The following is a 22,603-nucleotide window of genomic DNA, read 5'->3' as shown; positions in this document are numbered from 1 at the left end:
CAGGAGCGCAACTCTCTGCAGTTGTTTAGAAAGTAAGGATTCAAACCAAACTAGAATACTCTCGTGCGTCTCCACTTTCCCTCATCCGAAAAGGAGCTCTACGCGCGGTACTGCCCCTTTAAGACCTGCTTGCTCTCGGGCTCTACAAAAGGGAGTGACCTCTGGGCTTTGACAGCTCCCCTAATAACTACCACCGTGCAGGCCCCGCCCACCTGGCGACCAGCCGCGCCGATTGGCCAGCGGGCCGGTATCCCGTGCTCTGATTGGCTCGCCGCTTCCCCTGAGCGAACCTTTAGAACTCTGAGACAGACAATATTCTGTTACATTGTAGCAAAATGGCGACTGTCATTCACAACCCCCTGAAAGCGTAAGTAAGACTAAAAAATGTACATTTTCCTCGTGGTTTCAATATGAAAAAAAAGGCGCCTTCTGCGTGCCGAGCGCTGCCAATGCACTGCGCTTGCAGGCGCCTACAGCCGCGGTGGGGCTTCTCTCTTTTCTTTCAGCTCTTACTTCTTCATTTTTTTTTTTTTTTTAACCCGGGCGCGCAGAAATGTCAGGAGAGGCAATTAAGAAGAGGAAAATTGGTACATTTGTGTTCTTCTAAATTGGCGGACTGAGGGAGAGGGGTTACTGGCAGGGGAGCCAGGCGCTCGAGTGCTCTACAGCGAGGGGATCCTGGGCAGCTCAGGGACAGCACGGTCCCCAGAGTGCCCAGCTTCTCCGGGCGGTGAGCGCGGCGCGGGGGGCGGCTCAGCTGGGGGCGAGAGCCAGGCTGGGGCCGCCTGGGTGCACTTGGCTGAGCCCGGTGCTTCTGGAGCCCGCAGCCCCCGCCCCGATGCTAGGTCGGCGGGGGTGAGCGGACCGCTGCAGCTCCGGAGTTTTCAGGGCGCTCTCCGCCTTCTGATCGCTTGCGGGGAGTTTGTGCAAACCTTCCGGAGTTGGGAGGACCGCAGGGGGAGCACCGGGTCCCGGGAGCCCTGGGGCCCAGGTGGTTGCCCGGGGCTTTCCTGACGGGGCAGCCCCCAGAGCTTGACTGCGCTTCGGGCGGTCGCCGGTGTGTCTCCGGGTGTTGTTTGTGGGGAACTGCCTGTAATAAATTAACGACTCGGGTTAACTTGGGGTTGATTTGGAGACTGGGAAGCTGCAGGTCTTATGAATGGTGTTCTTGCCTCCTCTGGGTGAATAGTCGAGGCTGGCGAGAGGCAGCCTGGGGCTCCCCGCCCGAGCGGGTAGCGTCTGCTCTCGGCCAGAGCTAGGGGCAGGTGCCTCTGGCCACAGCCGGGAGACTTTGAACGGACGCCCAGATCCGGGACGGAGGGGGGGCGGGCTGGGCGAGGACACGCGGGGGCCAGTCCCCAGGTCCGACAGCCAATTCCTGCCCGCCTTCCTTCCCCCTCCTTTTTATCCTGGCTTCCTTCCTTCCTTCCAATCCGTGGAACTGTTAAGCCGCCAAGTCCGCTAGCGATCGCGGAGCCGGGGGTGGCTTCGGAAAACTAGCGTCGCTCTAAAAGGGGTGCTCTTGGCAGTAATGTTGGCAGAGGGGCACTCCCTCCGGATCGCAGCGCGACGTGGGTGGGGGCTTGCACCCCTGGGATTATGACTTCGCAGCTAGGCTGGAAGCCGCGGGCAAGGGGAGGGGGAGGTGCGGGGGAGGGCATTTCATGGCGAATTCTCTCGCCAGTGCCTGGAGGATGCCCACCTAGGTTCTTTCAACTCAGCGCATCCACGTTCGCACCCGAGGCTCCTCTTGGAGTTGAAAGCCACGTTCGCACTGGGGGAGGGGGGCGGCAGGGGAGTTCTTAACACGAAGGAACTCGCGGGGAGAATGGGACGTGTTTGCACCAGCTTATCTCCTATCGGTAGTAGGAGAAAAGGTTAGGAATGTCCCAGATCTTGGAGTTTTAAATGTATAAATATGTATTAACCCTAAGAGGACATTGGGAGCTGAGGCTGATTAGAGAGCAGCTCTCGGCTTCAGTTCTCGCTTGGAAGCTCTGATACACTACACTTGAACGCTACAGCGTTTCACCCAAGATAGAAAATGTTTTATGGCAGAATAAATGGGCGTAACTTCACCGCATCCTCTCTCCCGGTCCCTCGCGCTGCTACACCGCTGATGCTGTGAGTTTTTACCGAACCCACAGCTGATTTGCAGTTTTCACATTTCCAGCCCAAATCGCGTAGCCGAGCTGATGCCACCTGGTAAACTCAAGTTAGAGGATCTATTTCACATGTGTGCCAGGTTTGTTTCCTTTTGGGAAAGCAGTACCCTAGTTACCCCTGGGCCCGTTTATACGCTGGCGGGGGCAATATCTCTACGCTCTTTAGCTCTTTACTACCGGCTCCGGTTTTTTGTTTTTTGTTTTTGGACAGCAGAAGACTACATGTTTGGGGAGGGTATCTGTATAGGGTGGGGTTAGAAGTGGGGGAAGGGAGAGAGAAGCAGGCTGGTTATTGGAATTAGTTCTGAATTATTACACTTGTACTTTGTATAATTAGAAACAGTTGCAATGCCATGTATTTGTAATTTTGTGTCGTCACACACACCTACATCTTAGCATACCCTTGACATCCAGCCTGCTTTTTCTAGGTGGGAGTTGAGTGGTCATTTATAATTAGCTGCTCCTTTTTGCATCTTGACCCCTTTCCCTGGGGATAAGGAGGTATAAACAATACCCCTACCAGCCCAGCCTTCTGTGCCTTGGACGGCTTTTAAAGTTCTAGCGCAGGGGCACGCACGTTGTTACCGGGAGATCTACATCATCGGCCTTTATTTTTAAAAACACTTTGTTTAATAGATCATCTTGTATATTTCATTTGTTTTTAAAAGTTGCTTATCAGGAAACAATACACACATGAATAAATTATGCATGGGATAAATTAGAACAAAGCGCAGAGACACTTCAGGCCGAAGGGATAGATGGCGGTGCTGGGAGGAGGGGAGCAGGGAGAAAGGTTTGGAGAGCTATGTTTTTATCCTCACGTGTCCCTCCTGACAATGAAACGGGGCTGAACGACATTAGCATTTTCTCTGCGTGCCTTCTGAGTCTCTCTCTCCTTTCCCTTAAAAAAAAAAAAAAAAAAAAAAGCCAACAACAAGGACGCCCCCTATAGAAACTGGTCATACAAAGGTTTCCTCTAGGACTGGGGGATAAAGTGGTGGTAGGTTATGCTCTGGGAAGAAACAAGCCCAGGTTTCATGCAACACTGCTGTAGGGCTCTGCCTCATCTGAGTATGGACTATTTTTCATTATACTAGCTTTTTCCATGCGGGACATTCAATAATTCAATAGCCGGAGTAACTGGATGACACAATTTGAATTTCGTTGCTTTGGGGTCTTCTCTAGGGCCCCAAGCTCCTAGAGCTACATCTCCTCTCTCAGCAGTTTAGCTTTCTTCCTGCCTGCCTTTGATCTCCCCACAACTCCCTTTCTTATTCCTCCTCCTTGTACCCTTCACCCCCTTCCTCTCTGAAGCTGACAGCCTGGCTTCTCTGTCTGTTGTCGCCTTTAACATCTTATTACTGCCCAACAGGGTGTTAGAGGCAGAAACAGGAGCTGCCTGGACTGATCAGATCACAAAGGGTACACAGCAGGTGGCCCCACAAGCCAGCAGTCACATCTGGACAAATAGAATTTAAAGCATTGATGGACATGTATGATGTGTAAATAGGTGTTACACATTATTTAATTTAGCAGCTACATTGTCTGAGCCTAGATGTGTGAGTTACCCTTACTTCTTACAGGTACAAGCAAGAAAAGGGCCTTGTAGTGAAGTAAACACTTGTAGGTAATGTAAATACGGATTTGATAAAGGTCTGTGTGTAAGTCTTTTGTGTTGCTTACTGTATTCTTGTTGACTTCTGCATACCTAGGAAACACTGTGTTTAATATAAATTCTAATCTTACTCGATATTCTACTTCAGGTAAGCCACCCTTCCCCAAATCTGCTATCAGTACTTTAAACAACTTACTCTTTTATTGAGTTATCAAAACCCTGGTTTGTATGCGCTTATCTAGGAATGTCTGCCACCTTCTGCCAGACGGGATTATGCACATATGTATCTATTATACTAACTGCCTGCTTAGAAAAGAATGACTATTTTTATTATTTAATTATTCTGTATAAATCAGTAAGGATTTACCCCCAAGTAACTATTTGTTTCTTTAGAGAATGAGACCAGTAAGCATTTGATCATGCTTATAACATGTGAACGTACTTTTTTTTTTTGGTAAACTTTTTTTTTTTTTTTGGTAAAAAGTTTCCCTTGATTGGAGGTATGTGTTTATCTCTCTGTTTTGTTATTAAGGACACAACTCTGGGAGAAGCAAATGTATTTACCCAGCCAAGATTGGACAACTGGTCATGTGTATAGATGCACCTCAAATATTCATCTTTTCATACATTCTATGACCTGGAAACAGTGTATTCTAATCTAAAGTGGTTCTGTGCCTGTGAAAGTTGTGTAATTGTCGCCACTTAGAAGCCAGCCAGACCTCACTCTTGCTGAGGCACTCAGTTTAGATATCAGAGGGGACAGTGTAGGGGGGACACATTCCTGGTTCTAATCTCCTCCTGGCTTTTGCTGTCAGGGTAGGCACTAAGTGGGGAACGTTGGGGTTAGGACTTTGTGAACTTGCAGCCTTTTATGGGTATTTTTTTTAGCCCCTTATGAAAAAGGACCCTCAGACATTTTAAGCAACAGATGCCTAAGAACCACCTTCTCCATCTGCTTCTGGTTGCCACTGGGGGAGGAAAAAAAAGACTTAAATTCTCCAAACTTCATTAGCACACATTATTTTTCAGCAGGAAGAATGTCTGGTTTTGATGAGATACCCATAAAGGATATTAATTTCTGCCAGAACCCAAATGAAGGCATTGTCACAGGGTAAACCTCTGAAAATTGCCGCGCCTGCAGGCCACCTGGGAGACATCCAAGGTCGCCACTTGAAGGGGAGCTGCTCAGTTCTGTAAAGGGGGCTGGAATTCAGAGGCAACTTAATTGGAGACTTCTCATCTTCCTTTGTCTTTCTGAAATCATGCAGGTAGCTGGAATTTAGGTACATCTGAGAAAGACCATAATGTCTAAAGCTGTTTCAGAGCCATCTGCTCAGATCAATGCAAAAAATAAAATGCCACAGTCAACATGTTTTGTTTTGAACGTGCACCAGAAAAAGAAAGGAAACTGAGGCTAATGTTTTAATGGTAGCAGTGTTGGGGACTGGGTCATAAAACAGCATCAGAATCTAGGGCTGTTTATTATCCCATCCTCTGTGAAGTAACTTTGGTGGTTTCTGAGTGTTCTGAAAGTCACCTGAAGACAGAAATGTAGTCCAACATGGCAAGCCCCTGGCCAAAGAAATGCCACAACCACTGAAATAGTTTTTGCTCAGCCAGGGTTTTCCAGCCGGGGGCCCATGTAAGCATGACCCTCACTTTAAATAGTCTTTAAACGTGTAGGTATTTAACAAGGAAAGATAAAAGAATGGCCTGGAGGGGTGGGGAGGGGATAGGTGGGTGGATAAAACCACTGTGTGGTCTGGAACTCTGCAAAGATGATGGTTGAGCAGCAAGAGACTGATATTATGATCTATTGCAAGTTCCAAAGTTTTCTTTCGTTGTGTGAGCAACTGGGGTGAGATGAGGTGTTGTGGTGTTTTTGTAATTTGTTTTTCTTATTGGTCAAGTTACTAGTGTTTCACAGTCTGTCAAACCAGATGGATGAATGGAGCTAGCATCGTAAAACTGTCACTGAATGAAGGTTTTTGAAGCCTGTGATTTGCATCAGAGTTTTAAAAGCAGTGGTTAGGAGGTGTTGGGGGGGGTAGGGAGCAGCCTGTGCTGAGAATTTCTAGGTTCTTTGTGGGGGTGGCAAGGAAAGAGAGAAGGCTTGAGGCTAAGACTTAGGGGGCTGTATTTGGAAGCAGGGAGGACAAGGGGATTAAGCTCTCAGCTCCTAATAATGGGGTTCAAATAGCCCACATTGAGTCCTCCATCACCCAGGCCTCAATTCTGAGCCCTGGGAACAATGATGGCACATGTCTAATCCCCCTTTTGCACCCTCTCCTCCCTCCCTGAATCCAGAGACTGTGGTCATCTCGGGTTGCTGTGAAATGGACGAGTTTTTTTTCATGGTTATTCGCTTTGAAAATCTGCTGTGTGTGTTAACTGCGATTGGAAGTGCCACTGGAAAGTGTTTTTCAGTCCTCAGACTTTCACCTGCCATCAGTGCGGCCCTATCTCTAACTCCCTCCCTCTTCCACGTTTATTTCTTACCAGTGGCTAATCTTTTGTAGCTTTGGTGACTTCAGGGTAATGGAGGAGGAAAAGCTCTGGGAAAGGAATTCAGAGCCTTGGGCTCTGTTCTCAGCCCTGCCACCCATTAGCTGTGTGATCTTGGATACAGACCTTCTTGGAACTACATGTTCCTTGTCTTTAAGATGAGGGCGATGCACCTTGATTGTCAAAATTCCTTTCAAGTTAAAAACTTCGGGGCTCTTATTATGGTCTCTTAGGACATGAAGGACAGTCACTGGTCAGAGTTCGAACTCCTCTTGCTTTTTTTTTTTTCTTTTTCCTTTTCTTTTTTGGCTGCCCTGTGGTGTATGGAAGTTCCCGGGCCAGGGATAAGATCTGAGCTGCAGTTGCAGCAATGGTGGATTCTTAACCCACTATGCTGGCCTGGGATCGAACCTGTGCTCTAGTGCAGCTGAGACCACTCCCATTGCCTTTTTTTTTTTTAAAGGGTGGCTCTAAAGGGGAGTTAAGCCTGGTAGACTCTTCCATAGTTTCCTCCTCTCTAGTTCAGTCTTGTCACATTGTACTACCTACCTACCACTTGGGGTTCTAACCAGGATGAGGCTTCCTCTTCCTTCTCAGGGCCTAAGGCTGAGGATCAGGTGGTGGCCTGTTTAGAATGTGGACTTTTCTTCTGATTCTCTGTTTTGACTACTTTTATTTTCATCAGCACTCTGACCAGAGGATGGAGACGAGAGAGATGTGGGAAGACTGATTGGCCTATTTTGTTGTTTACAAGCACTCAGATAAAGTTTCTGGTTGTGCAAAAGACTGGAATTACCAAGAACATCTTTTTCTTCCTGTTTTTCTTTTTTCTCCTTTTTTTTTTTTTTTTAAATAAAATGTATAGAGGGAGAAAGGAAACCAGGCAAAAGATTTTTCTTCTTTGCATTTCATTTATCCACAACCTCCTTGGAACTGTTCTCTCCTCCATCACGGCCCCCATCCAATTAACGTGGAAATAAAGTGCTTATTTCACTTCCCTTTGGAAGGCTGCAGACACCTGGCTGTTTGGTGAGCTGAAGTGATGGGCCTGTGTTGATGTCTTATGGAGGTTCCCCTCTTGTGTCCCATGCTACTGCTGAGGAAATGGAGGTGTCCAGCAGACACAGAGTCTAGCCAGACCCTGGTGGGTATTAGCAGTGTCTAAATTGGAATTCACTGCCTCTCCTTCAGTGCCATGTCTCCAGAACATCCCAGATTCCTCTGGGGGCGTTATTATCAGGCTTTCCTTTGGTTTAAAGCTCCCTTGGCAGTTTTCTGCAAGCCTAAAAGAGGAAGAGGGGGTTGCAAAACCCATCAGAGAATTCATAGAAGCCTAAATTGTGAGAGTTAGGCAGAATGAAAGAAGAAACAGAATAAATGGTCACCCTGACCCCTGGCATACAGAGGCAGCCCCTTAAATTTCTAACTATGGTAAAATACATGTAACATGTATATATTTAGCATGTACCATTTTAACCATTTTAAAGTGTTCAGTTCTCTGGCATTAAGTACATTGATAATGCTATGGAACCATCCATACTATCCATTTCCAGAATTTTTTTAATCACCCCAAACTCTGTACCCATTAAACAATAATTCCTCATCTAGTCCCCGTCCCTGGTAACCACCATTCTACTATCTGTCTCTATGAATTTGCCCTTTTATTTTGGCTGCACCTGTGCATGCAGAAGTTACCTGGCCAGGGCTCAGACCTGCACCACAGCTGTAACCAGAGCCACAGCAGTGACAACACCGGATCTTTAACCTGCTGAGTCACAAGGGAACTCCTAAATTTGTCTATTCTAAGCAATTCATATAAATTGAATCATACAATATTTGTCCTGGAGTTCTCACTGTGATGCGCTGGGTCAAGGATCTAGTGTTGCCTTAGCTGTGCTGTAGGTTGCAGCAACAGCTCAGATTTGATCCCCGGCCTGGAAACTTCCAAAAAAAAAAGAAACTCTTTGTCCTTTTGTGACTGGTTTATTTCCCTTAGCATAATGTCTTTAAGTTTCATCTGTGTTATAACATATGTCAGGATTTCTTTCATTTTTATGGCTGAATAATATTCCAGTGTATGTATAGGCCCCATATTGTTTATCCGTTCCTCCACTGGTGGGCACTTGGGTTGTTTCCACCTTTTGGCTATTGTGAATAATACTGCTCTGAACTTGGGTGTTTAAGCTCAAACAACTTGAAAGCTGTTCGAGTCCCTCGCTTTCAATTCTTTTTGAAATTCTATGCCTAGTTCCTCCTTCATTTTTAGACTCATTAAAATTCAGGGACTACATTTTTAGATAGTGCAGGCAACTCCCTCTTTGTAAATTAAAGAATAAATACTGATGGTATCATAGAATTCAACCTCCTCCCCCCGCTCCCCTATAGGAATACCACTATTTGGGGGCAGAGGGCGGCGATGCCCTGGGAACCCAGAAATTCGCTTCTCTCATCCTCAGCCACAAGAACTGCCTTCCTCCATGCCCACCCCACCCCCACCCCTGGAAGGCAGGGACTCCCTCTGGGCCTCAGGATTTGGGTTTGGGGAGACTCCAGGAGCTGCAGCAGTAGTAGTTACCTGGCGAGGTGTGGAGTGGAGGTTTCCTAGGCAGAGCAGCGGGTTCATCTGGCAATGGGGGGTTTGGGTCGGGGAAACACCTGGGACGAAGGATAGCTTGAAAGTCAAGTCTTAGTAAATCTGGAGTATCTTTTCATAAGGTGAGAAGGGCTTGTATTTCTTTTTGCCTCGCTTCTCCTGCACCCAGCACTGCTTACTCCCGCCCCTCAAGGGGCCCAAATGAAATAATGGACATAAAAGCATTTCAGAATGTGTAAAGTACAAATGTGAGGTGTTAACTAGAACTGCAAAGTTTCCTGTAGTTAACTGAGGCCTTCTCAGAGAGTCAGCACTATCTCATGTATTAAACATTACTGTGTTAAAACTAAAAGAAACGAAAAGATCCTGGCATTACACATCATGTCGCATCGTTGTTTCTCAGGAAATGTAAAGCCTTACTCATCCAGCTGTGTGTAAATAGCCCTGGGATCTCAGTGGGGTTTTCCCATCATCTGGGTTTGAAATAGGTGAGAATAGGAGCTCAAGAGAAGCCCTCATTTCATTTCCCATTGTCAGCCCTGTACAGAGTTCACCGAGATCAGAGGAAGCCGAAGCTGGCGGGCAGAGGGAGTGTTCTCCTGGAACTCGAGCTCTGGTCATCAGCCAGTCTCTGGCTCCTCCTCTCAAGAAGATTTCAAGGAGAGAGAAGGGGTGAAGGTGGGGCCGGGGCTCAAATATGCTAGTGGGCAAGGAGGGCTTGCTCTTGACATAGGGGGTCAATGGCAAGAATTCTTTATGCAAGACTATGGACAGCATCATGGCGAGAGGCAATAATCTCAGAAGGATAGAGTTATTTGCAGCCTTGGAAATGCTTCTGATTCAAGCTTGCTACAAAACCACAGTGTCCTGGAGTTCCCATCATGGCTCAGGGGTAACAAACCCGACTGGTATCCATGAGGACTCAGGTTCGATCCCTGTCCTCGCTCAGTGAGTTAAGGATCTGGTGTTGCCGTGAGCTATGGTGTAGGTCGCAGACGCAGCTTGGATCCCGAGTTGCTGTGGCTGTGGTGTAGGCCGGCAGCTACAGCTCTGATTTGACCCCTAGCCCGGGCACTTCCATATGCCACACGTGTGGCCCTAAGAAGACAAAAACAAACCAAAAAACTCAAAAAAACCCAGCATCCCTTTTCTTTATAAAAGCAAATTAAGTGAAGAAGTCATCCCTGCTCCCATAATTCTCATCTAAAGACTCTACCTATCTTTGATTGCTGCCAGTTGAGCTCAGTTGAGAACTGTTTAACCCTTGCAGCTTTCTTCATCCTGTCTGGCCAGTGCTGATTGCCAACCTGCCCCCTTGAAACTAAGCAGCCTAGAAGTCTCCCCTGCTGCATCTAGGAGCTTCCACACCAGGGAGGGCCTCCAGTCTGTCTGTTTCTCCTTCCCGACACTTGTTCTTTGGCAGGACAAAGTAAGTGCTTATAAACCAGGCGATGGACTGCTCCCCTAGACTTCTAGGGAAACCACTGTGGGTGGGGGGCGGGGCGGTGCTGGAGATGGGGGAGGGCAGGGTGGATGGGGTAGTCGAAGTGGAGAGAATATATTCTCTCCTGCTAATTATTTTCCCCGAGGACTTAGCCAATGCAGAACCATCTATTATCGTGGGAGCGCTCTATGGTGGTTCTGCCTGTGATGAATGCTAAGTGGAAACAAGCAAGAAAAATTAACAGGCGGCTGCTTCTGTCCACCTAATTAAAATGCATATCCAAATGCATAATTCCTTATGTTTCTCCATGCACACACTCCCCTTCCAATCCCAATTCTATGGAGGAGGAAAAAAAAAAAAAACAACAAACACTTTCTCCCAATCATTTCTCTTGATTATATTTCCATCAGGGAAGAACTGGCGGGTTCCCTTAGAATAGAGAAGGGCCATTCTTGTAACACTCCTAAAATTGCTGTTTTTTTTTTTTTCAACTTAAATTGGTCCCCCAAATTCTGAGCTCTTTTGTATTTAAGATGAAGAACAAAAAACTTTATCTGACTGTAGAGAAAAAGAGGGAAGGAAGGAAGTAGAGAAGGAAAGGGGGGGGAAGAGCAAGCAAGAAAAAAAAAGTTCCCACCATTTCCGCTGAGCTTTTCATTTTGTGCTAAAAGTCTGGCTTGGATCAGCGCTGAGGCTTTTGAAGGTCTTTCTATCCCTTCTTCCTCTTCACTTCCTTCCCTGACTTGGCCTTCCTTTCCCCAGCCTCCCAAACAAACAGAGCCCAGAGTTTAGCAGAGAGCTTTTACAAGATGCACCTACCTGTGCAGATCAGGTAGAGGGAAGAAACAGAAGCCTTTGCCTTTGGGGGCAAGATCAGAGGTGCTGACCTCCCAGGCCCAAGTACGTTTTGAACAAAACAAACAGTAAAGTACCTTTTTACCCGTTTCCTTCTCACTTTTTGTTTCGCCAGAATGATCACTGTCTCCCTCTCGGAAGAACAGCTTTGTTCAGTGGTCATCAAATATTCAATAAGACACAAAACTTAAGTCACTATGTTCAATTCGACGTCACTGCCCTCTCTGCAGCAGCCCCCTCCCCCGGCCAGCACCCCCCACTCTTGAAGCCCCTTGACTGCCCTCCACAGCAGCCCCAGCTGTTGATTTATCAGGGCCGGCTGGCTCAGCAGTGCATGGAGATTGCTTTTAATTAACTCTCTTCATTTTTCCCAATCTTCAGGGAGCAGCAGCCCTTTAATGATTTTAATATTTTATCTGGATTTATATCCGCCTTATTTGTTGTTGTTTGACTTCCGCATTTGTTCATCTAGAATCGCTTCCAGGCTGATATATTTGTTTGCCCCTTTCCCTGGGCCCCAAGACCTTCCAGGAGAAGGGGCAATAGGTTCTGAAGAAGGCCCAAGCTTTCTACCATCTGTCCAGGGAGAGGTGCCTAGTGTTGGCCTGTGTCACGGTTTGGATTAGAATCTTTGTCTTAGGAATCTCAGTCTCACCTGACTCAGCCGAAGGAGTTTCTGAGCTTTTCATTAAAGAAAAAGAAAAATCTGAATTTTAGAAAATGAGGTCTCTTTGCCTCTTTTGTGCTTGCTGCCTCGATCAGGGAGTGAGCTGTCCTGGAGAGTTGCATAAAAACTTCTTCCTGGGCTGGAGGTCTGTCACCTTGCCCACCCGAACCTGGCGTAGTTCCATGGAACTGCTACAGGATGATGATTTCAGGGCAGGGCTAGATGTAGGTGCAGTCGTGTCTTTGTGCCATTTTCTGCATCTTTAGATGTGGCTGGGATTTGCCCAGCAACTGCTCAGAAGAGTAATTGTAAGTACTTCTGAAAGAGGACCTGCAGAGGCACCAACTGCTTTTTCTCTTTGAGGCTCCCTTCTCCCCCAACCCTGGTTCCCTCTTGCTGTGCCTGCTTCTTACACACCACCATCCAAACACCTTCCTGCCTCTCCTTGCAGCTTCCTTTTGGCTGCAAAGTCTACCCTTTCCCCCAGCAGTCCCAGAGAGGCCTGGCAGAGAGACAGACTTGTGTGGGGGCTAGTTTTCAGAACCAGCTTGTCCACAGAGTGCCCTTTTGGCATCTCAGTTTGGTGATGTGTCTTCAGGGTTCTTCGTTGCTAGGCAACTGCCAACTAAAGTTTGAGCCCGATCTGGGGATTGCAGTGAATTGCCCTGGGTGACTTGTATCCACATTTACGGACTTGGCTTGGCAATCCTGGCTCTGGAAACAGGAAGTTGAGAAGATATTTTTCCATGTGCCTTTATGGAAAGAGGTGCTGGTTGGTTAAATCTAGCCCACTGACTGGCACACAAATGTCCCTACATACTGTGTTTTGGTGATGAAATGGCCATTTCTTTCCATGTCCTTGTATTCGTCCCTTGAGCTCTGCTAGTTCTAAAAACCTATGGTATGTCAAATACTAAAGGACACAGAGACAGAAAACCAGGGCTTCTACATCCCAGTCTGCTGTTCAGGCTACAACCTGTCCTATCGATTGTCTCTTCACTTTTCCTTAGTGATCACATACTCTTTTTTTTTTTTTGCTTTTTTTAGGGCTGCACTCGTGGTGTATGAAGGTTCCCAGGCAAGGGGTCGAATCGGAGCTATAGCTGCCGGCCTGTGCCACAGACACAGCAACACGGGATCCAAGCTGCGTCTTTGACCTACACCACAGCTCACGGTAACGCCAGATCCTTATCCCACTGAGCAAGGCCAGGGATCAAACCTACATCCTTATGGATGCTAGTCAGATTCGTTTCCTCAGAGCCACAATGGGAACTCCATCACACGCTCTTTTGAGAATCCTATGGAAGTTTCATGTCATCTCCCCAGGGGAAAAAAAAAAAAAAGCATATAGGTGTGAACATCTGTGTATGGTTTTACAGGGTTCATAGACTTTGCAGAGCCCATCAGGGGTGCCCTAGAGGTCCATGGGCTCCAGGTTAAGAATCTCAGAATGAGATGGAGTTCCTGTCGTGGTGCAGTGGTTAACGAATCCGACTAGGAACCATGAGGTTGCGGGTTCGATCCCTGCCCTTGCTCAGTGGGTTGACGATCCGGCGTTGCCGTGAGCTGTGGTGTAGGTTGCAGACGTGGCTCGGATCCTGTGTTGCTGTGGCTCTGGCGTAGGCTGGTGGCTACAGCTCCGATTGGACCCCTAGCCTGGGAACCTCCATGTGCCGTGGGAGCGGCCCAAGAAAAGGCAAAAAAAAGACAAAAAAAAAAAAAAAAAAAAAAAGAATCTCAGAATGAGAGATGTAGATGTACTTGTTATCTTGAAAGGATGCTTCTGTATGCCTGTGCAGAGAGGTAGCACCCTTCCCACTGCCCTTGCTTGTGGCTCCTCAGCCCTCCCTGGCCCCAGATGCACCTGATAATTACTTACCTTCTCATCTTCCAGATGTTTCAAAGTCTCATATTCTCTAGCAAAGCCCTTGCTGACCCTCGCATAGAATTGGCCACCCCTGCTTGGCCCCATAGTCCCAAGCATATGCTTTTCTCCTGGCCACTGAAATATATAATTCTGGTTAGTTAGAATGTGAGGCCCTGGAAGGCTGGGAGTGGTGGTGGCTGCCTGTGCCTTTCTATCCCGGCATCTGGCATACCAGGCACTTAGATAATGTTGACTGCACAAATGAAGCCAGCAGGCAGACATACTGCCCTTCCTGTCTAATTTGCTTCTAGATCCTTAGAGTTGACTTGTTTCTCATTCTCTCCCTCTCAGGAGTTTGGAAAAGACAGCAAAATTCCTTTCCCCAAGTTATTTCCAGGAGTTAGAAAACAGGCATAACTGTTGCATTGCTTACATGTAGCATGTGAGGCTGTGATGAATGTTGGCGTCATTTATTCTAGTCCTTGTTTCTTTACCACTTCATCCTTGGGGATCTAAAAAACTTGACTGTCCCTCCCTTTGGTCTTGGGAAGTAAAGGCAAGTCTTTTTTTTTTTTTCCTCTCTTTTTAGGGTTATACCCACGCCATATGGAGGTTCCCAGGCTAGGGGTCCAATCGGAGCTGTAGCCGCCGGCCTACACCACAGCCACAGCAATGCCAGATCTGAGCCTTGTCTGCAGCCTACACCACAGCTCACGGCAACGCCGGATCCTTAACCCACTAAGCAAGGCTAGGGGTTGAACCTGCATCCTCATGGATGCTAGTCAGATTCATTTCCTCAGAGCCACAATGGGAACTCCTAAAGGCAAGTCTTCTTGCTTTGCTATCTTTCAGGGACTTGTAAACCAGGACTTGTAAATAGGCACCAAGTGCCTACTACATGCTCAGCTGTGTATGGGATTATTTTTAGTTTTATTTATACCTGAGGATTTTTATGGGTTTTTAAGATGGAAGAGACCAAAAGGTGCAAGTACTATAATGGTTTAATCCAAAACTGGGATCCAGTGAGAAGCTGCTGCCTGTCCTTTTGAACTTTGGAGGTAATGTAACCCCCCAGTCACTGTTTTCAGATACATATTCTTTGAGAGAATTTCACCTACTTTCGCAATGCCTACATAGAAATAATTTTCCTATAACTCCGTCCCAACCATGTTCCATGCAGGTAAATTCATTTGGCAATGAAACAACAAACGATGCCCTGAGGGCCTTCATCCTTCATGTTGAGATGAAAATCTCTGTCATCCTAACTTTTGTATGTCCTCTTGCCCCTTCTCAACCCTCCAGATCACTCAGTGTTGGGGCCACCCTGGAGAGGCTGGTTCTATGTCCGGAGGAAGTGAAGGCCAGAGGTGGAGACAGGCTATTCAAGTCAAGTTTTAATTTAGATTCTCATCCACTGGACATCCTTCAATGGGGAGAGCCAGAAAAAAGACTGATAGTGCGCGAGTATAGACCGGAGGAACAGAATCGTACCAAAGTGGATGTGCACTCAAGGGGTCGTGCTGCGTACTCTGGACGTTAACTCTCCTTCAGTCCCGGGTGCAGCCCTTCAGTACGAGGGTGCGCAGGCGGCTGTCCGGTTCCTGGTGCTCATTTCCTTTCTGGGCAGCCATCCCAGTATAACAGATACTTATACATATTCTGTCCTCATTTGATCTAATTACACACATCTCTTGGGGGATGGGAAACAGGTTTGGATCGTTCGATTTTAGGTCAGTTATGCACCGGGTAGCTGAGATGAGCCCTGATCTCTGGAGTTCTATGAAATTCGCAAAGTTCCCATAGTTCCTGGTCTAAAGCACACCAGGGGGCATTGTTTGCCATCTCAGGGCCTGGTGAGCCCAGCCAGTGTCAGGGAGGTTTGGAGCCTGATGAGGTCCTGGGGATCATGTGAGGGTCCTTGTTCTTCACATTGACAGAGAGAGAGGAAAATCTCAATCATCCTAGCGTCTCCATGTCCCTGCGAGCCTGAATATAGGAACTTTTCTGAGACTGAGCCAGCCTTTGCTGTCCTTAGAGCAATAGGATTCTTACTTTATTATTTGGTGATCTGCCCAATTATATAGATCCTGGTTCTGGTGATCATTTGTGCTCACCCATTATCTGCCTAGAATGTGTCCAGGTTCCTGGGAAATACAGAACAAAAGAAGCTCCTCAATCAATGCAGCAATCTCTACCACTGCCCAGTGTTGTCCAGAGTTTCTGTCTCCTTTGCAACCCAGATGAACTGGTCTGGACCATGTAAAAACTCGGAAATGTCCCCGTCTTGCTCCAAGATCCAGTGCGGGCGGCCTCAGGCAGTTCACCTTCCCAGCATCTCTCCTCCAGGCTCTGTCGTAGCTTTTCAAATCCCCAGGAAGGAAAAGCCCCCTGGTTACTCTTTTATTTTCTTTTGCTTTCTGCTTCTTATTTCATTTCTTGACTCAGACCTAAGCCTCCCCAACGCTCTGTGAGCCCTAGATAGAGGAATAATCCACTTAATGCTTCAAATCAAGGTTTGTACCTCCAGCCTCGGTTTCCTTCTGACCTCTTGTTTCCTTCATCTGCGCCCCAGTGACATCTTTCTCCTTGCCTCGTGCCTTGCACCTTGATCAAAAAGCATTGAAGAGGCGCAAGAGGCAGGGAAGAATATTTCTTCCGCCTCGTCCCCCGGGAGGGCACACTCAGTCTTGTGTGGGAAGCGGGAGAGGGGAGGAAGAAAAGGCGAAGCTTGCACACAGCAAATGGGCGAGAAAAAGCACGCGTGAGGGGACGGGGCGGGAATAGCTGTGCTTGATGAGCAGTCCAGCCCCTGAGGGGGTCTGTGAAATTGGAGGTTTCGTGGGGGTGGGGGGGCAGAGAAGGTTTCAGGGAGGAGGTGGCTTTGAGCTGAGTTTGGAGGGACAGTGGGGACCTGGTCAGGCTCAGGAGTGGTGGAGGGTGAGGATGGGGAAGGACAGGCCGGAAAGGGAGGTGACCAAAGCTTTGGGAAGCGTTTGAGTAATTCGTACAGCACCCTTTTCCTTGGGGAAGTGGGGGGGGGGCAGGTGGGAAGCATGGTGTGGAGGACAGCGGATGGATGGATCCGTTTGGCTGGATGGGAGTGGGGGGGCCCATGAACAGAAAGGAAAGATGGGAAGTAGCCCAGGGCCAGGTCGGTCTGAGTGGAGCCCCAGTGTGGCAGCCAGTTCCTGGGAAGTACTTGCACATCTCAGAGGCCAAAAGAGAGGTTTCAGGGGAAGGTGGGTGTTGTCCTCTTGGCAGGAAGGATTGTCCACCGCCAGAGATGCCCTCTCGCTGATTCCTCGTTCTTGGTTTCTGTGGTTATCTGTTCTGGGTCTTTCCCAGGACCCCCCTCAGAGGGGCGGGAGTGTGGGGACTGATGGGGGCCTGCGAGGAGGCGCCCCCTGTCCCCCGCCAGGTACAGGAGAGCCCTGGGCAGCCACTTGGGCAGATTTGCTAAACGGGGCCAGGTTGTAGGCTAGAGCCTGTCCAAATGGTGGATCTAGACGTCTTTCCCCCTTTCTTTTAACAAAAACAATGACAACAACAACAACCCATAAATGGTTATAAATAAAATATATAAATCCAGTCTAGGGAGGGAAACCTAAATGCTGACCCAGCCGTCGGAGCTCCATCAGCACCTGGTGTTCCAAGGATTAGTTTCATGGTTTAAGCGGGAGAGGGTCGGGGGTGAGGTGGGAGTGGAGGGTGGGGAGTTGGGGGGCAGTGAGGCTATAGGTCCCTAAGACTGTTTCTCCCTGCGCGGATGGAAGTGAAGGTAATGCTTCTCTCTTCCCACGCAGGCACATGGGCACCTTGTAAGCCATTCAAGCTGCCCGCGTAATGTTTTTTTTTTTCTTTCATTTTTTTAAAAAGTTTTATTGCAGTGTAGTTGATTTACAAGGCTGTGGTCATTTCTGCTGTACAACAAAGTGATTCAGTTACACATGTACACACATCCATTCTCTTTCAGGTTCTTTTCCCACATAGATGATTGCAGAATATGGGTGCTATGTGCCCACCTAATGTTGTGCCCTCCCTCCAGCTCTAAGACCTGGGCCCCAGGGAGCGTGCTTTCGGGGGAGGCTGGTGTTACCCCAGTCCTCAGGTTCCTTGGAGCCTTGAACTCTTTGAGAGCTCGGATGCCCAGGGAGCAGGAGTGCAGCGAGCAGTGGTCATGTGGCTTATAGCTTGGGTACAGGCTCAAGAGCTAAAGAGTCTGGGTTCAAATCCAAGCCCCATGATCGTGGGTGGGATTCCTACCCCCTCTGTGTCTCAATTTCCTCATCTGTAAGGTGGGAGTGAGGGTTTCTGCCTTTACAGGATTGTTGGAAGAATTAAATAAGTTAATATATGTACAGTGCTTAGAAGAGTTGGCACATCTTCCTCTCTTAATAGATGCTGGCAGTGACCCTGTTTTTCTATCTATAAAATGCACAAACACATGAGCTGATTTTTCCCACATTGGCGTCTTAAAGAAAATGAGATAAGTTGAAGCTCTGATTTTCTTAGAAGTTCTAGAACTACTTCTGACAAGTACTGGCCGCATTATTATTGGAACTCTTAGAACAAATATGCTAGAAGAGACTTTGAGAGAGATTTAGCTATGGGATGCTTTGTCCAGGAGTTCAGGGTGTTGCTTGCTACTGAATTGGTGCTGATACCGGGTCCTTCTGAGCAAGAACAAGAATTTCACAGATGCAGAAACACGACACACAGAGGTGAACAGTGACGTGACTGAACTCCCAGCTTCTGCTTCCATTCACTGCCGCCTCCTCCAAGGGGAGGTGAGGGCTTCGTGCCTGAATGAGCCCTGCTTTTCACAGCTAGAAATGGGCTTGGACACCCTTCAGACTAACACGTGTGGGGGTGAGAGCTGGCCTTGTCTCCCATGTGTCCCGTTGTCGGGGTGAAAGGCCAGACACCTTGCTGATCTCAGCCCTCCTGGCCCCGGTGGGCGTATGTATACGTGTTCCCAGCACACGCTTTTTGTGGGCAGTGATCTGTGCTTGACAAGCTGGCATTCCAAACTCCAGATCTTCCAAACACCAGACCCCTATGTTATTTTTAACTGTCCAAAGTTTTTTCCACGTGGTGTAATTGATGGGACTCGATAGCCTCGTCGGAGAATCTAAACTTCAGCTTGTTTTGCCTCCCTTGAATGGGCATGTGTCTGATGACCAAGCAGAAAAACGCCCTGTTTTCAGAATTGCCTGGGCTAAATCTTCCTGCCTGCCCCCCACCCTCTGCCCATCCCTGGGGAACAGAAGTGAACACAAAGATAACCTGAGCCTGCCTGTTTCTGTGGCTCCAGATAGGAGGGAGGCAGAGCCTTTCTGTCTGCGACCTTCTCCTCCCCACTCTCTGTCTGAGTCCCGATAGCGAGGGACAAAGTGACATTCTCCAAGCGATAACAGGAAGGGCATTGAGGAGTGGGGCGCACAATCTCTTCTGGCCGTTTTTTCAGCCCCCACATTCCCCGAGGGGTAAGTTACATTCTCATCATTCTCTGGGGACAGTCCTAGACGGCAGATGCTCTTATTTAAGCATCTGTGGCGTCCAGTGACCACCATCCTTGTGACACTGGAGAAGAGTCTCGGCTCTCCATGTCCAGGAGAAAGTGAGCCATCTCAGGCTGGCCTTTCATTTGTGAATTTCTCCAGCTTTGTGTGTCATATCTCTTTTTCATTCACACATCTCTCCAGACCATGCACTTGGCATTTATCTTGTTTTAGTTGAGTATGTACAAGGTACCAGCTACTGCAGCACTGGGTGTATGTTGTAAGCAAAACTGACATGAACTCTGTCTTTGCAGAGCTTGTGGTCCAGTTGGGGAGATGGACATTAATCTCATAAATATATAAATAAAAATTGAATCTGTGTTCGGTTGGAGTCTAGGAGGACGTAAGAGAGTATTAAAGGGAAATGTTCTAGTCTGAAGGGAAATTTCCTTGAAGAGGCAATGTTTGGTCTGAGGCAAAGGGCATAGCGTGTGCAAAAGTCCTGTGGCATGCTGGAGGAACCAAGGAAGGCTGCTGTAACTGGAGCACAAGAGAGAAAGGGAAAGTGTGGCTCACGATAGAGTCAGAGAGGTCAGGAGGGACCAGAACACACAGGAACTTGATGTACATTTTAAGGATGTGTACTTTCTCCTAAGAGCAGTGAGCAGCTGTGGAAGGGTTTAAGTCAGGAACTGACTTAATCCAATTCATGTCTAAAAATTTCTCCCTGGCTACAAGGAGCTTTAGCAATAGGATGAAATGAATGAGTTCTGAGTAGGCTTTTTCTGGATAAAATTTAGAAAATAGAAATGAGATATGTGCATGTCCATGAAGGACAAGGCATTAGCTGGACAAGGTTGTGACAAAAGAGCTTTCCCTTGAACTGCTTCCCTCCTTCTGCTCATTCTCTGTCCCATTTGGTAATTTAAAGAAGCCGACAGCCCGCCCCCACCTTGGAAGTTTTTGATACTGTGGAGAGATCTATTTTCCTCCCAAGCAGAGTTGGGAGCAGTTTGCCTCTCCCTGCTGTCTCTGTGGCTCCCTACAACTGTCCTTTAAATGTCTGAAGAGGTGGCCTGAGGACTATGTATGCAAGGGGCATGGGTGTGATTGGTGAAAGGTGGATTCTTGAGCTGCCTCCCAGACCCACTGAAACAGAATCTCAGGGGTGAGGCCATGCCATCCAATTCTTATTTCTCCTAATGCTTGAGAACGGCTGTTTTTCCAACCCTGCACATGTGTCAGTAAGTGTACAGATGCTTTAGGTGGTGGGGGGTTAGTTAGAACCCCCACGTGTCCATTACCCAGCCCACCTTCAACAGCCACAAGGCAGGCGGGCTCTTTTCAATTGTTCAGGCTTTGCTCTGTGACTCTCTCATTTCTGTGTCCCTTGGATGAAATACCTGATAGGAGAGTGGGCAGCAGGAACAGAGAAGTTTTCAAAGCCCCACCACCAGCTAATGACCAGAGGGGGAGAAAGCGCTTTTGACTCAGTTTGTCCACCAACGGTATAGCTCCTGGGCAGAGCTATTGCTTGGAATTGCGGATCTAGGAAATACCTTAGAGACTATTGGTGGTCTCCCTTGCTGTTGGAGCTGACAGCAGAGGCCTGGCAAGATCTGGGGAGAGTCCTCAGGCTCCAGATGGTTATGGAGAGGAAGAGCCAGGCCTGGAATGCAGGTCCTCCAACCCTGCCTTCCTCACACAGCTCAGAGGGTCTCTGCGCATTTTTGCTGTACTGTTTCCCAGCGTGAAGTTGTGGGGCAGAAACCCCATTGGACCCTTGGTGGTTGAAATACCAGTATTTGACCTCCTGGGCCTTTGTTTCCTCTTTGTGAAAAAGACCTTTGGTGTAGCCCGGAGGTCTCTTGGTCTGGCTAGAAAAGATACACCTGGGTGTTCCCGTCGTGGCTCAGCAGTTAATGAACCTGACTAGTATCCATGAGGATGCCGGTTCGATCCCTGTCCTCGCTCAGTGGGTTAAGGATCTGGTGTTGCCGTGAGCTGTGGTGTAGGTCACAGACGCAGCTCAGGATCCTGCGTTGCTGTGGCTGTGGCTGTGGCTGTGAGTTACAGCTCCGAGTGGCCGCCTAGCCTGGGAACCTCCATGTGCCGTGGGTGCGGCCCTAAAAAGCAAAAAAAAAAAAAAAAAAAAAAAAAAAAAAAAAAAAAAAAATACACCTATGAGTACTGGTGAAAGCAAGCAAGGTGGACGGCAAGCTCAGTCTCCCTTAGATCTGCCTCCTTTAGAGTTTTAGAAGCTCTAAGGCAAAATATGAAAAATTAGTAAGTGCTATAGACTTTCAAGGAAGGAAGAAACCAGTTTCACTGGCTAGCTTCCTGGAGGAAGCAGCGTTGAAGAGGGTCTTGATGGATGGGCAGAAGTTAGGGAGCTGAGGATGGAGGAGACTTCCCTTTAAGGAGGGAACCAGCCCACCTCTCAGCACCGTGTATCCACCAGGAGTTACTTAGCACCTCCTGAAGTGGAAGGCTCTGCGCTTCACAGTGAGGGGGATGCTGAGACGCAGAGGATACAATTTCTATTCTCTAGGAACTTTCTGTCTGGTTGAGGGACAAGGCATATGTTGAATATTAATATAAGTGGGAGACTCTAAGACTGTAAGATGCAAGTTGACTTTTAAGATAAGCCTAAAGAAGAGGGCAGTGGAAACTAAGAGCTGAATCACAAAGCAGCCCACAGTCACAATATTAATGGCCATGTTCCCAGTGTCTGCTGTGTGTGGCCGTGTCCTGGATGCAGCGATAACTGCATCATTACAGGCAGCTTTTAAAGTAATAGTCACACTCCTTCCAGCTACAGTCTCTTGAACACACATCTGCCTGGCAGTCTGGTGAGGTGTGCTTACGCACATGAACTCGTTTAATTCTCCTGGGAAGCAGGCACTGTTAACTATTTTATAGATGAAAAAACTCCAAAGACTCTAAGCAACTTGCCTAAGACCCTGAGCCATGGACCTGGGTCTGTCTGTCCAAATGAACTTGGGGTCAGAAAGGAAGTGTGAATACCAACCAATGAGTAGAGGGGAGAGAGAAGCCTGGACAGGTAACAAAGAACTTATTGTAGACACCTGTGTGAAAAGTTTGCGATGATCCTGTAGGTGTTGGGGATTAAGGTATGGCAGGATGGACCTTGAGGGTGATTCATTTGCAGGATGGTGTGAGTGGGGAAGCTGTGGCAGGAAGCCACTGGTGTCTACGAGGGGGTGGCGGTGGGAATGTGCCTGGTCAAACCGAGTAATGAAAACCCTCACAGTCCATCAAACTTAATTAAAATCAAATAAACACCCTGGCAAACCCATCTCATACCAAGTAGGAGTGGAGATTCTAGATCCTACGAGGGTATTAGTTCTGGTTTCAATATAGCTGCAGG

General features: G+C 47.9%; 1 protein-coding gene and 1 long non-coding RNA gene across 4 annotated transcripts in view; one reads left to right on the top strand and one right to left on the bottom strand.

Moving 5' to 3' along the window:
• DPF3 (double PHD fingers 3) overlaps positions 272 to 22,603 on the top strand; it is a 279,933-nt gene continuing 257,601 nt past the window's right edge. For all 3 annotated transcript variants that reach the window (XR_002346004.1, XR_002346003.1, XM_021099467.1), the window contains exon 1: positions 272 to 367. Coding sequence is in view for 1 of the 3 variants with exons in the window: in XM_021099467.1 (XP_020955126.1) it covers positions 336 to 367 (32 nt within the window). In the remaining 2 variants the exon portion in view is untranslated. The remainder of the gene's footprint in view (positions 368 to 22,603) is intronic.
• LOC110261630 lies at positions 521 to 1,788 on the bottom strand. The gene is made up of 2 exons (XR_002346007.1): positions 1,703 to 1,788; positions 521 to 1,090 (listed from the first exon to the last, which is right to left on the bottom strand). It is a non-coding gene; the product is annotated as an uncharacterized LOC110261630 (long non-coding RNA).

Source organism: Sus scrofa, chromosome 7, assembly GCF_000003025.6.
Source record: "Sus scrofa isolate TJ Tabasco breed Duroc chromosome 7, Sscrofa11.1, whole genome shotgun sequence".
Lineage (NCBI taxonomy): Eukaryota > Metazoa > Chordata > Mammalia > Artiodactyla > Suidae > Sus > Sus scrofa.
This window is presented reverse-complemented; position numbering and strand designations above follow the sequence as displayed.